Source organism: Zootoca vivipara, chromosome 12 (genome assembly GCF_965207765.1).
Source record: "Zootoca vivipara chromosome 12, rZooViv2.hap1.1, whole genome shotgun sequence".
In the NCBI taxonomy this organism is placed as follows: domain Eukaryota; kingdom Metazoa; phylum Chordata; class Lepidosauria; order Squamata; family Lacertidae; genus Zootoca; species Zootoca vivipara.
Window position 1 is genome coordinate 4,470,551 of NC_142595.1, and position 13,468 is coordinate 4,484,018.

General features: G+C 41.0%; 1 protein-coding gene across 1 annotated transcript in view; it reads left to right on the forward strand.

The window, feature by feature from the left end:
* Positions 1 to 13,468, forward strand: part of AHRR (aryl hydrocarbon receptor repressor) — a 48,389-nt gene that overhangs the window by 29,783 nt on the left and 5,138 nt on the right. Inside the window, exons 4-10 of the mRNA XM_060282067.2 lie at positions 1,017 to 1,117; positions 4,715 to 4,804; positions 5,278 to 5,407; positions 7,734 to 7,867; positions 9,899 to 10,098; positions 10,957 to 11,018; positions 12,236 to 12,377. Of these exons, the coding sequence (XP_060138050.2) occupies positions 1,017 to 1,117; positions 4,715 to 4,804; positions 5,278 to 5,407; positions 7,734 to 7,867; positions 9,899 to 10,098; positions 10,957 to 11,018; positions 12,236 to 12,377 (859 nt within the window). The remainder of the gene's footprint in view (positions 1 to 1,016; positions 1,118 to 4,714; positions 4,805 to 5,277; positions 5,408 to 7,733; positions 7,868 to 9,898; positions 10,099 to 10,956; positions 11,019 to 12,235; positions 12,378 to 13,468) is intronic.

The following is a 13,468-nucleotide window of genomic DNA, read 5'->3' on the forward strand; positions in this document are numbered from 1 at the left end:
TCCGCTTCTCTGGAGCAGCAGAAAACAACCTTTCACCCTCCTCTATATGACATCCTTTCATATATTTGAACATGGCTATCATATCACCCCTTAACCTTCTCTCCTCCAGGCTAAACATACCCAGCTCCCTATTCAAAGCTCCCCATTCAAAGCTCCTCCCGGGGGGGGGGAGAGGGGGAGACAGTTACATGGGGGAGAAAAAGGCACTGTGTCACTGCTGGCGTTGTTGAACCTGACACTGTTAGACACCACGGCCCTTTATATATCACACAGTGGGTGCTGCGGGTGCAACAGCTGTCAGAAGAGCAACCAGCCACAGCCATGGGAGCTGCCACAGAGCTTAGGGTGGAGCCAAGGGAGCCACCGAGGGGAAAGACACCCTCCTCGGGAGCACCGTGAGAACTACAGTGAGGGGACCACAAGACTCGTATCCCCATCCGCCTTGTGTCACCCTACCAACACAAAGTGCAGGCTGGCTCTTTCCCCTTGTGAACCAGGTGTTTGTGGTCCTGCAGGCTATTGGGACCCAGGTGGCGCTGTGGTTAAACCACTGAGCCTAGGCCTTGCTGATCAGAAGGTCGGCGGTTCGAATCCCTGTGACGGGGTGAGCTCCCATTGCTTGGTCCCAGCTCCTGCCAACCTAGCAGTTCGAAAGCACGTCAAAGTGCAAGTAGATAAATAGGGACCGCTACAGCAGGAAGGTAAATGGCGTTTCCATGTGCTGCTCTGGTTTGCCAGAAGCAGCTTTGTCATGCTGGCCACGTGACCTGGAAGCTATACGCCGGCTCCCTCGGCCAATAATGCGAGATGAGCGCGCAACCCCGGAGTCGGTCACGACTGGACCTAATGGTCAGGGGTCCCTTTACCTTTACCTAATTTGAATTAGTTCATTACTAATTATTAGTTTTAGTAATTAGTATTAGTTATTAGATTCTTATAACAAAATTTTGGTTGCTGTTGTTGTTCTACACATTGCCACTTAAGTTGAATATGTACCAATTCATCCTTTCCAACAGCTGTTCAGGAGAAGCGCTTGAAAAAGCACGCAGGTCATGAAATAAAGGAAGTTGACATAGTCAAGGAGCCTGTCATACCAGAAGGGGGATTTTTACTGGAGGTGAGTGATAGACAGCGTTTCTTGAACTTCTGAAACATACGGTAGAGCGGCAAATAAGACTGCTAAAGCCCAACCTCTCATACACTTTTACCAACCTGATTGCCAACATTTACTTATCATAGCTATGGCCTGAAAGTTAAAAACAAATCTACCTTTTCTAAGATGCATGTAGCTTTCTGTTTGTAGTAGATTCCTACCCATCACAGGAGAACAGGTGAGTGACTGGCATGTAGGTCGTGTTGCAGTTTTTGTGGCTTTCATTCAAAAGTAAATTCACCCTGAGTGGTTGCTGTTTATTTCTGTGTCTCTCAGACAAATCTTCAGCTGGGCTGCCATCTGGTGGAGCTGACTGCCAGGGTGAATGGTCAGCATAGCTGCCAAGTCTCCCGTATTCCCCGGGAAACCCCCGTTTTTCCAGCTGTTCCCAGCTGAAAAAAAACAGATTTTTTTGTTTCCCCCCGGTTTATTCTGGTGCGGCGGCCATTTTGGAACTGGGCGGAGCATGCTCAGAAGCGACTTTTGATGCTGCTCCGCCCAGTTCCAAAATGGCTGCAGCACGGCTTCTGGCGCGGCGGCCATTTTGGAACTGGGCAGAGCAGCATCAAAAGTCGCTTCTGAGCATGCTCCGCCCAGTTCCAAAATGGCGGCAGCGCTACTGCTACTTCCGGTCCGATCCCTTATTTTTCTGGCAGGAACTTGGCAGGTATGATGGTCAGTGCACAAGTACAGGTTACTGGAAAGAGTGGTGCAAAAGAGAACTGTGCACAAGAGCCCTTAGTGAAGAAGCGTAAGCCCGAAAGGGAACAGAGCGACTCATGGCTACGTCGGCCATGGGGAGTAAAAGACTCCTCAAGGGCAAAATGAAGTACTTGCAGCTGGTCCTGGGAAGGGTCTGTGAGACCACACTTCATAAGCCTTCAGAAGAGGTGTGTGGTAGCTGCTGAAACAACATGCATATTTCAGCTCCCCTGAGTCACTTTACTTGCCATACCTGTTGACTGGCCTCTTGTACAGGGGCTCAGTCCCTTTTCTCCTCACTTTAAAATGTATCCAACACACACAGAGCTGTGTGCCCTACGTAGTACAAATGGAAGACCACTTCTCCAGCCAGTCTGCCTTTCCCATCTCCATGTTTACAAGCCCACATCCTTGTGAAAGAAATAACAGGGATGTGTGTTCTGTTTCCAAATGCTGAAAATAGCCATTTGGAAAATAGGCCCACCCTAATGGGCAGAAAAAAGGGCAATGTGCTCATAAATGAAGCTGTTCCAGATAAAGTAAAAGTTCAGGGTCTAAAAATGTAGTACCATGTTGCGTGACTTGAAAATATGTCAAAGCAAGGCATGTTTCAAGGCTTTGATAGTTTATGCTTTGGTAGCTATAGCAACTTCCTCGCTGGAGATCGCAATACAGTCCACTCTTATTTATTTCAAGTAACAATAGTAAGAGAAATAAATGTGGCTATGGAGTTCACTTAAAAAGAAAAAAAACCTTTTACTAACTGTGACCTTGAGCAAGATGTCTTTGAAGTGGTTCTTGGCAGACTTTCAGATAAATAAAGCACTGGAAGAAAACACACTCTTTATTATAAAAGCTGTTGCCAAGAGAGATTAGGGCTTCATTACAATATTTGTCTGCATTAATGTTTCTAAAACACGCTTCTTGCAAGAAAATGATAACTTTAATCTGACAAATACTTTGAACATTATACATTCCTCCTCACATTAAACTTACTGTGAACTGTGATGGACTAATTGTTAAGTAGCACTTTGTGACATGTTGAGCAAAGAAAACAGAGTACTGTACATTTTCAAGCCATGTACTTTTCTCTCTCTTTTCTTTTGGGGGGGGGGGAGAGAAAATTATTCTGTTCCTTGTGCAAAATTCTGTTCCTGTGTAAAATGTTCTAGGCATGACCCATGCCTAGAAAACATGCATCTTTTTTAAAAAAACCCATTCTATTTTATCATCAACAAATGTTTACAGTGCATATTTGTTTCAAGTGCTTATCCTAGAATAGAAATTTTGCCTGTAATTGAAGCCATATGGATATACAACATGCTGTCATTTATTCCCATAGACTAAAGAGTAGCATTGTTTATTTGTAAGTCTCCTTAGTACCATAAACATCATTTTTTTTAAGGATTCTAAAAAACATTTTAGAAGCCAGCTAGGCTGTTTTATTAACAAAACAAATATAGGATTCATAGCACATTGCTAAGAGTTTTGATAATACAGTCTTTGTTTCGCCCCTTACAAATTAGCAGCCAGATTAGGGCCAGGGTTGACTATATCAGAGTTTGACTGTATTACCTCTTATTTTTTCAGACCATTCAATGTATGGGGCAAGTTAAGGCAAGCAACGTAAGATTCTAAAAGACCAATTCCAGGGAGCTTGCATGCTGGTCCACACTTGACCAATGCCTAGAAAACATGCACCTGACTGGTTTTTCACATGCCACATTCTTTCTAGGCACAGATCCCCATTTTTATTTTTATTTTGCGCTAAATTGCAGCAAATGTTTGATAAACAGTGGGTTTTCCCAATGGGGAGAGTGGAAGTGTGGGTGAGCCCTTAGTGTTGATCTACCATTCTAGAAGGCAATCCAGAGGAACCACTGTGCATAGTATTTCCTATAAGAGGTTGCAGGAGAAAGACAGTACAAGTTAATGCAAAAGGAACAATTTTTTTGGAGGCTTAAGGCAGGGGCTTCTCTGCAGGGTAAACATTGCTGACTTAGGAAAACAAGGATCAAGAGGGAAGCAGCAGCTCAGTGCATAGCAAGAAGCTTATTGATGGCTCTGGCATCTTCTTGGCTCTTGCCATATAATATTATATGCCATTGATTAGCAAATGTCATCCAGGACCTCCAAAGCCTGATGAAATATGGAGGCACAAGCATTATCAAGATCACCGACATGCTTCCAGGCCAGACGGTCTGGATCCTACAGCTTGTTGTACCATACCACACAGTGATTTATAACTAGATTTTTCAAGGAAAGCTCATAGTTAAGGCATCCTGCTGAACTAATTTAGATACATATTTTTAAAACCACATGAAGACATCTTCTCTGTTAAGATCACTTTTCATCACCTTGGTCTCCTTTGAGGGGAAGGCTGTGATGATGATGATGATGAAGATAGTAATAATCAGTGCTTTTTTCTTTTAAAAAGTTTAGGGGTACTCTCATTTTGCCTGAAGAAAACCACCATTTTATAGTTCAAAATGGGAAAAATAAATACAGTAAATGCACAAAAGTACAAATATTTACAAAATGTTTAGGGGTATGCATACCCCTACGTCCCCCCCAGAAAAAAGCACTGGTAATAATATTAACCCCCCCCCCCAATCCTTATTATTTACATAGCTGCCAAGTTTTCCCTTTTCTCGCGAGGAAGCCTATTCAGCATAAGGGAAAATCCCTTAAAAAAAGGGATAACTTGGCAGCTATGATTATTTACCCTGTATGTTTAAATGTGTGTATATTCACTATTTGGCAGCTTAAGAGAAAACATGATACCTATAATAAATGAGTAAAGTATATTTCTGGCCATTTTGTTTCATCATTTCTTCTTTTGCTTTTCTTCTTCCATAGTCACTGAGTGGTTTTGTTCTGGTGGTGAGTGCTGATGGAATGATATTCTATGCATCACCAACAATTGTGGATTATCTAGGATTTCACCAGGTAAGGGGATTAAATTAAATATGTGGAGTCTTACATATTTTGCTGTATTTGCATTCAGTCTTCCATTTTGCTCAATTTTTTTGGTCAAAAACCTCTAAAAATTACACCAGTAATTATAAGCATACACCAAGAAGAATCCGTATACAGTCTCAAAATGGTATTGTTAAAGGAACTCAATTATAGTAGGTCCACCCAAATAGCATTCAGTTGCCCACTGTGTTGGGCTCATTTACACACAAATTGTTGTCTCAGGCTCAAAACCTCCCCTCGTTGCCCTTGTTCCAGGCAATAATAGCAATATAAATGCCGTAGGTTGGAGTGAAATGGAGGGACAGATTTCTACCTATGAGAAAAGGTATTAGCTTTCCCAAAAGAAACAAACCCCAAAACTTATTTGTGCTATATTTTAAAAAATGTGAGTCACCAGATGCCAAAGACAGTATGAATGTAATCAAATATTATTATTATTTTAGACTGATGTAATGCATCAAAATATATATGATTATGTTCATGTGGATGACCGGCAGGATTTCTGCAAACAACTACACTGGGCCATGAATCCGCCACAACTCATTTCTGGACAACATACGCCAACGGAGACAGGTATGTTTGGTTAACAGTCTGTCAATACAAGTTGATACCTGCAAGATAATGGTGTGGAGGGAAAGAGGAAGAAATGGGGCAGAGGTGTGGGGATCTTTCCTCATCTCATTTACCCACCCACTTGCCATTGGTCATGCTTTGCCCTCTCTCTGCTTTCATTTTGCTTTGCTCCACCCCACATCCTCTGACTATGCACTGCTCCTTATCAGAGCTATGACGAGCGTTGACGACTGCTGGACAGATCACCAACTAATACGCACCACAATGGCTATCAAGATTATACCTCAAGGCAGGCTTCAAGGAAGGAGACCAAGGCGCAAAATGAACACTCAAGCCCTTCAAGATCCCATTAAGCGGGATTGCCTCCAAACGACTCTTATGGACCATCTGCTTTCAGAATTCCCTGATAACATCGAGGAACACTGGACCAAGCTAAAAACATCCATTATTGCAGCCTGTGAACGAACTATTGGATACCAAACCAAGAAACACCAGGACTGGTTTGATGAGAATGACAGTGAGATTGAATGCATGATTGACAAGAAAAGGAAGGCCTTTCAGATCTGGCAAAGAGATAGAAACTGTGCCACTGAGAAAAAAACCTATGCCAACGCTAAGGCTGAGGTTCAAAGAAGAACCAGAGAACTAAAAAACACCTGGTGGATAAGAAAAGCTCAAGAGATCCAGCACTTAGCCGACACTCATGATGCACAGTTTCTTTAAAGCCACAAAGACCATCTATGGGCCAATAAATCGTGGCATATGCCCCCTACGCTCAGCAGATGGTATCACACTTCTAAAAGATAAAGAAGCTATTGCACTGCGTTGAAAAGAACATTACCAACATCTCCTTAACCGCAACTCCCCCGTAGCTGCTGAGGTCCTCTCACAAATTCCGCAAAAACAAGTTAGAGATGAGCTTGCAATATCTCCAAATCTGGGAGAGTTGTGTACAGCTATTAACCAAATGTTCTGTAAAGAGAACAAGCTGGTCACCACAAATACTCTTTTCCAACAACAGAAGAGACGACTCTACACATGGACATCACCAGATGGGCAGCATCAAAATCAGATTGATTATATTCTCTGCAGCCAAAGATGGAGAAGCTCTATACAGTCAGCAAAAACAGGACCTGGAGCTGACTGTGGCTCAGATCATCAGTTTCTTATAGCAAAATTCCAGCTTGAACTGAAGAAAGTAGGAAAAACCACTAGGCCAATAAGACACAATCTAAATCAAATCCCTTATGAATACACAGTGGAAGTGAGGAACAGGTTTAAGGATTTAGATTTGGTGGACAGAGTGCCTGAAGAACTATGAATGGAGACTCATAACATTATACAGGAGGCAGCAACGAAAACAATCCCAATGAAAAGGAAATGCAAGAAAGCAAATTGGCTGTCCAATGAGTCCTTATAAATAGTGGAGGAGTGATACTGTTTTTCCTCCTGGCAGACCAGACTGCCCAGACAACAGAGAAGGTAGCCAGATTTACTGAGAGGGCCATGAGACTGAGGGCCGCCAGCTGAAGGACAATAGCGCCTCCTGTGTGAACAGATAATTAAGATCTCATCTGTTTCATTTTAATTGTGTTATGCTGAATCCCGAGACAGCACATTTTATTGTTATATATAGCATTTTTCTTTTTTCTTTTCTTTTTTACCAGGTTATGTAATATGAATCCTTTGTTGCAATGGCCTGTAGGCCACGCAAATAAATAAAGTTTTACTTTACTTTACTTACTAGCGGAGGAGAGAAGGCAGGCAAAATGCAAGGGAGATAGTGAAAGATATAGGAAATTGAATGCAGATTTCCAAAAAAATAGCAAGGAGAGAAAAGAGGGCCTTCTTAAATGAGCAATGCAAAGAAATAGAGGAAAACATCAGAATGGGGGAAAACCAGAGATCTGTTCAATAAAATTGGAGATATGAAAGGAACATTTTGTACAAAGATTACTATAATAAAGGACAAAAGTGGAAAGGACCTAACAGAAGCAGAAGACATCGAGAAGAGGTGGCAAGAATACACAGAGGAATTATACCAGAAAGATATGGAGGTATCGTACACCCCAGATGTACCTTACAGTAAAAATACAGGCAGCCCCTCCCCCAAGAATCCTGGGAACTGTAGTTTAAGGGCACTGGGAATTGTAGTTCTAAGAGGCGTAAACTAGTTCCCAAAGTTCTTTAAATGATTGTGGTGTGGATGTGAGTTCTCTCTCTCTTTTCCCCTCACTGTCTCTCACGCACACACACTTCCTCAGATGCATGCCTGTTTTATCTGTTGTCATTGTTGGAATTGTAACTTTCATATTACAATTTTTAGGAGAAGAATTCATCCTTAATGAAATGTTTAAAGCACAGGAGGGTAACAGTACGCCATCAGGCTTTTCATCCTTTTTAACTCGGTGCTTCACTTGTCGAATTCGCTGTCTTCTAGACAGTACTTCCGGCTTCCGTGTAAGTAAATCATATGTGTTATTAGTTCATTTCAAAATAATGAGGTGTTTGAAATGTAGAAATCTGGAAACACAGCATTCTATATAAAGGCGCCAGGAAATAAGTAAATAATGGGAGAGTTAAAGATTGCTTCCCTCCCCTTTCTGCTGCTGGAAGTTTTCCGTCAGTGGAGCAGGATCATTGGAGACAACCATTCACAGCTGATGGTGTGCATGAGGTTCTCTTGCACAAAAATGACTTTTCTGGTTCCGCACAGGAAGCTGCCTTCTACTGTCCACAGGGGGGGGGGGGGCAGTTGCTGTGCAGGGTTTCAGACAAGGGTCTCCTAACATTAGCTGGTGACGCCAGGGATTGAGCCCGGAAACATTTGATTGCAAACCACCTCCTCTGCCACGGATCCATGGCCCTTCTGCAGGCTTTTGGACAGTATGCAATTTTTCTGAGCACCAAAGTGGTGGGAGCTGTTTCTGCACAGCTGGATCTCAGAATGACTCTTAAGGAGGAACCAGGTGGGTCAGATGTCTTACTTTTTCGAGCACATTTCCACTCTCACACTCTCATGTGGCTCAGGATGGAATGCATGGAGTTTTCCACATCTCAGCTCATAGAATCATAGAATTGTAGGGTTGCTTCCTTCCTTGTGAGTTGGGCAGATGAGAGGAAGACCAGCCCAGAGAAACCTAGTGACTTCACAGCTAAACAGTTATTGAAGCCCAAGTCCACTCCATCTGATACACCTCACTGGATTGTGATATGATTTCTTGCCACATCAGAGTTGTCTCCGCCAGGGTGGATTTGATTTAAATCAATCTGATTTAAATCATGATTTAAATCACGATTTAAATCACTAGTCAGTAAGGCTTGATTTAAATCATAGTTTTCTACATAAAGACTAATTCTTGCTGGTATAACTTTAATATGCAAGTAGATGAAGATTTTTAGAATAACAACTTTTCATATTAGTTTTTTATCCCCAGTTTAATGGGTTATTCATATTTGGACAACTTTACTGTTGTACTTAGGAAGGAGAAAAATAATCATTACCTTAATAATAACAATTTAAATAGATTTATTCAACTGAAATAATAACATTACAGCATATGTTATTTGCTTAAACAAACATCCATGTTTGTTAACTAATTTGGCTAAACAAAAATAAAATATATATATTTTAAGAAACTTAGACTGTCAGCCCAGCCTACACATGAAAAACTTAAATACTGTCCACTTCAAACAATCAGAAAAATATTGTTTCTATTCTATTCACTGAACTTCTTGAAACTTAGCACTGAAGGGGTTGTTTCTGTATTCATAGGTTTGTAGAACAATAGGATTAAGGTCTTTTTCTCAACTCTGTTCATGTTATAACATTTTTGCTGTGAAGAAGAGGCATGTGATCTCTGTTGAGTCAAATTCAGTTTTGAGAACTGCAAAAGTAAACCAAGCATCTGTGATAATATCTTGTAGGCAGAGAAACTGCCCAATAATCTTACAAAAACCTCTGGAAGAGCATGACATTGTGAATGGATTAATGGAATTTATTTACCCAAAAAATTAAACATATACAACCTTATTCTACATAATTAAAAATCTAATCTTTATTTCATGATGGAATAACCTTTGGATGGTAATATATTTTCCTCAAAAAGCATTTTATTTTAAAAAAATCCAATTTAAATCAAAAAAATCCAATTTAAATCAAAAAAATCGATTTAAATCAAAAAAAATCCGATTTAAATCAAAAAAATCCGATTTTTTTGATTTTTTTAAAAAAATCATTGATTTTTATCCACCCTGGTCTCCGCTATGTTATCCATGTGGATCTTCTTAATACAGTACCCAGTACTCAAGGTAGTGGTAGGGATTCTAGCTACATCCAAGTGACTATGGCAACATATGAATCTACCCAATGATGGGAACCAAGCATGCAGAGTCAGAACATTACAATTTGATGAGGTTTACACATTTCAAATGGTTTTTTTTGTGGAAGAACGTTTGTCAACTTTCTCCTGTGTTTTTCCTATTTTCCAGGCAATGCACTTTCAAGGCAAACTGAAATTTCTCTTTGGGCAGAAGAAGAAGTCTTCCTCGGGAGCAATGTTACACCCTCAGCTGTCCTTATTCTGTATTGTGGTGCCACTTCTGCTTCCTGCCATGACTGACATGAAGTTAAAAAGCCTTTTTGTGAAATCGAAATGCAGATCTGATCAAGCGGCCACAACAGATGCAAAGCAAGTACAAATGCATCTTGAGGCTTCCTATTGGTATTTGTCATAGCCCCAGATCCTAAGTTCTCAAAGTTCCTGAGCAGTAGAAGCTCAGAGCAGGGGGATAGATCCAGTCCACAGCCTGGTGGGGGCAAAGAGGGAGGCAGGTAACAGTTGGTGACGCCAAGGCTAAAAATGGGCAAAGCACTATAAAGCTACAGTCCTCTATATGCTCACATAAGAGTAAGGTCCTTTTTTGTGTGTCATGGTTTAAGATATATTGAATTTTCTCCTCTGTCTGTGCTCAATGCGACCACTCAAATCAATCATGACCTGGATAATGCTGCCCTGACAACCTGCCAGTAAATAATGTCAATACAATACCTGTCAAACGAGTAGCATCTTACATTCCATCACTACTTTTTGTCCTGTAATGGGATAAAGGGACATGCTCCTGTTGCTCGGTCCTGCCAACTTAGCAGTTCGAAAGCACGTCAAAGTGCAAGTAGATAAATAGGTACCGCTCCAGCGGGAAGGTAAATGGCGTTTCCGTGTGCTGCTCTGCTTCGCCAGAAGCGGCTTAGTCATGAGATGAGCGCTGCAACCCCAGAGTCGTTCGCAACTAGACTTAACTGTCAGGGGTCCTTTACCTTTTTTTTACTTGAAACCTATTCTGTAGCATTCTAAGAATGATTAATCCAGTCATATGACATTTGCTACGAACCCAAGTAAGATAATGCATGTATCGATGTGCAAACTCTTTCAATGCGGAATTCAGGAGTTGTTTTGAAGTGTTTTTGTGGCATTTATTATGACAGTGGCATGCATGCATATCTGTAATGTAATTTATAAAAATGTTTTGGTTTTATTGAATCTTTGCAGCTCAAAGGTTATTTCTGAACAGTATATGGCTGATCTTCATAGAAGGAATGCTTTCCAAGAAGGTATCATTTTCACCAGTGGTTTTTAAAATTATTATTCTGCATTTATCCATGTAATAACTTTATGTGGTGTTTGCTTGAATTTTTCTTTCCTCTCAAGGTAAAACTTCCCCATTTTCCTTTGCGGTTGCTATTGTGGCTGAGGTTGCTGATATATAAACGGATTTCAGCAGCTGTCCTCTTGAAACATTTGCCATTCTTTAGCTGTTTACTAATCCATCTAATGCAAGTGGAGACCCATGAGATCTTCACATAAATGGTGCTATCCTCTCAATGCTGTCCTCTCAAGAATTGGAGGACAGCATTTAGCAGTTCACTGGAGAAAGAGGTTGGGGGTGGCCAAGTTTCCTCCCCATCTCTAGTTGCAGATTATGTTTTGTCAGCCTTCCAGGCTTTTTCCCTTTTGCTTTATTGACTGGTCTGAAGTGTTTTGGGCTTTACTGATTATTTATTTACTTATTTATTTGCCATTTTAAATTAAAATGTCCCAGAGATATAACAGCCTTTGCACTAGCTAGCTTGAGGTTTGTGTACAGATTTCACACATTTAGCTGTTGCATTTAGGTGACGTTGCAGTCAGGCATGGCAAATGGCTTAGTGCAGGAGGAATGCACCACACTGGCTGATAAGAAGTTTTTTTGCTAATGTGCCAGAACTGGAATCTGAATCCAGAGATGTTCCCTGCATGATTTGGACTAAGAACAACTTCCATGGACTGGAGCCTCTTCATCTTGCTTGGAAGAATACTTTCAGATGTCAAAGAGAAAAAGAGCTACAGTACCAGATTTTTAGAAGACATCTGAAGGCAGCCCTGTTTAGGGAGGCTTTTTAATGTTTAATAGATTATTTTATTTCATTTTTCTGTTGGAAGCTGCCCAGAGTGGCTGGGGAAACCCAGCCAGATGGGCGGGGTATAAATAATATTATATTATTATTATTATTATTATTATTATTATTATTATTGCTATCTAGTTATTCCGGCTGGCTGAACAAGCATGTGTAGTGCTGAAACAGTGTGATTGAAAAGGGTTTAAACCGAAGCAGTGTGTTTTCATGCAATGGTTCTCCCGTATTAGGCAATGACAAACTTAGACTTATGTTTTCTCTATCAGTGCTTCATTGAATAGATAGACTGCACACTTATCATATGCTAAAGCATTTATAAAGTAGCATACTTAAAATATTTTACCGCCAAAAACTTTGTCCCTCAAATTTTATAGGAAAGAATAATAGAGAAAATGGCATTTCTCTGAAGAGACTGCAAGGAAATGAAGACCATTGGGTTTGGATACAGGCCAGGAATCAAGTTCAGTACCGAAATGGTTCCTCAGAATATGCCATTGCCCTACAGCAAGCTCCCAAGTAAGTATGCTGAAAACATAAGCATTTCAAAATATAAATATATTGTGTGAGAAATGAGCTAAGAGGAAAGTTTGCTTTTTTGTCGTTCTGATTGGTGTAGAAAGTGCAACATTCAGCTAAGGACTCACGGCCAAAGAAAGAAATGGAATTAAGGGCACCCAAGTAGCAGTTGCTCACGAGCACAGATGTTTCTGGAGTCAGATAATAAGAATTTAATAATAATAATTTATTATTTATACCCTGCCTATCTGGCTGGGTTTCCCCAGCCACTGAGCGGATAACAGGAGCTGGCATGCTGGTGGGACAGTGAGTCTGGGCGTGGACCCCTGTGGCATTGCAGCATGGGACTATGTGCTATCCACTCCTGTTGCCTCCTTGCTCCTTTCTGGTCCCTGTGCCATAGCTGCCAAGTTTTCCCTTTTCTTGCGAGGAAGCCTATTCAGCATAAGGGAATTTCCCTTTAAAAAAAGGGAGAACTTGGCAGCTATGCCCTGTGCCCATCCATCACTGATCTTCTATGCCCTATCACCTCTGGCTGGTTTCCAGGTGACTCATGGAGGCTGCAGTTCACATAAGCTCTGACATGCTGTACTTGATACACTAATTTGAAAATACTGTTACTTATGAGGATAACCTGGTGCATCTGGTGCTGCTTCTACTTGCCTAAACAATTGCTAATTTTAGTTGGATCTACCTTTTGAATTTTTAAACAATTCAGACACAAGGAGGTGAGAGTTGAAGTCAGACCAATATTGCTTTGGTTGGCATGTTTCTAAACACAGTTTAGAATTTTATGCTCACTACCAAGGCCTCCCTCTACTGGTCAATAATGCCAGTACAGTATTTGTAATCACATCCTTTCTGATCTGCTTGTGGGCAGACGTCTCAATGGCCATGAGCAAAGCACTTACCTATGCAAGTACTCCATACAGTTGGAAGCATCTTTAAAAGGTGCTTACCCCCATGTGCTAGAAGACACGGAGCCAGCCATTTTGTGAATGTTTTTGTTTCAATTATTACTTTTGATTTTTGGGGGGGAACCTATGTACTCCCTTTCTCCCCTGCTGGAGTTCACACCTAGATAGATAGAT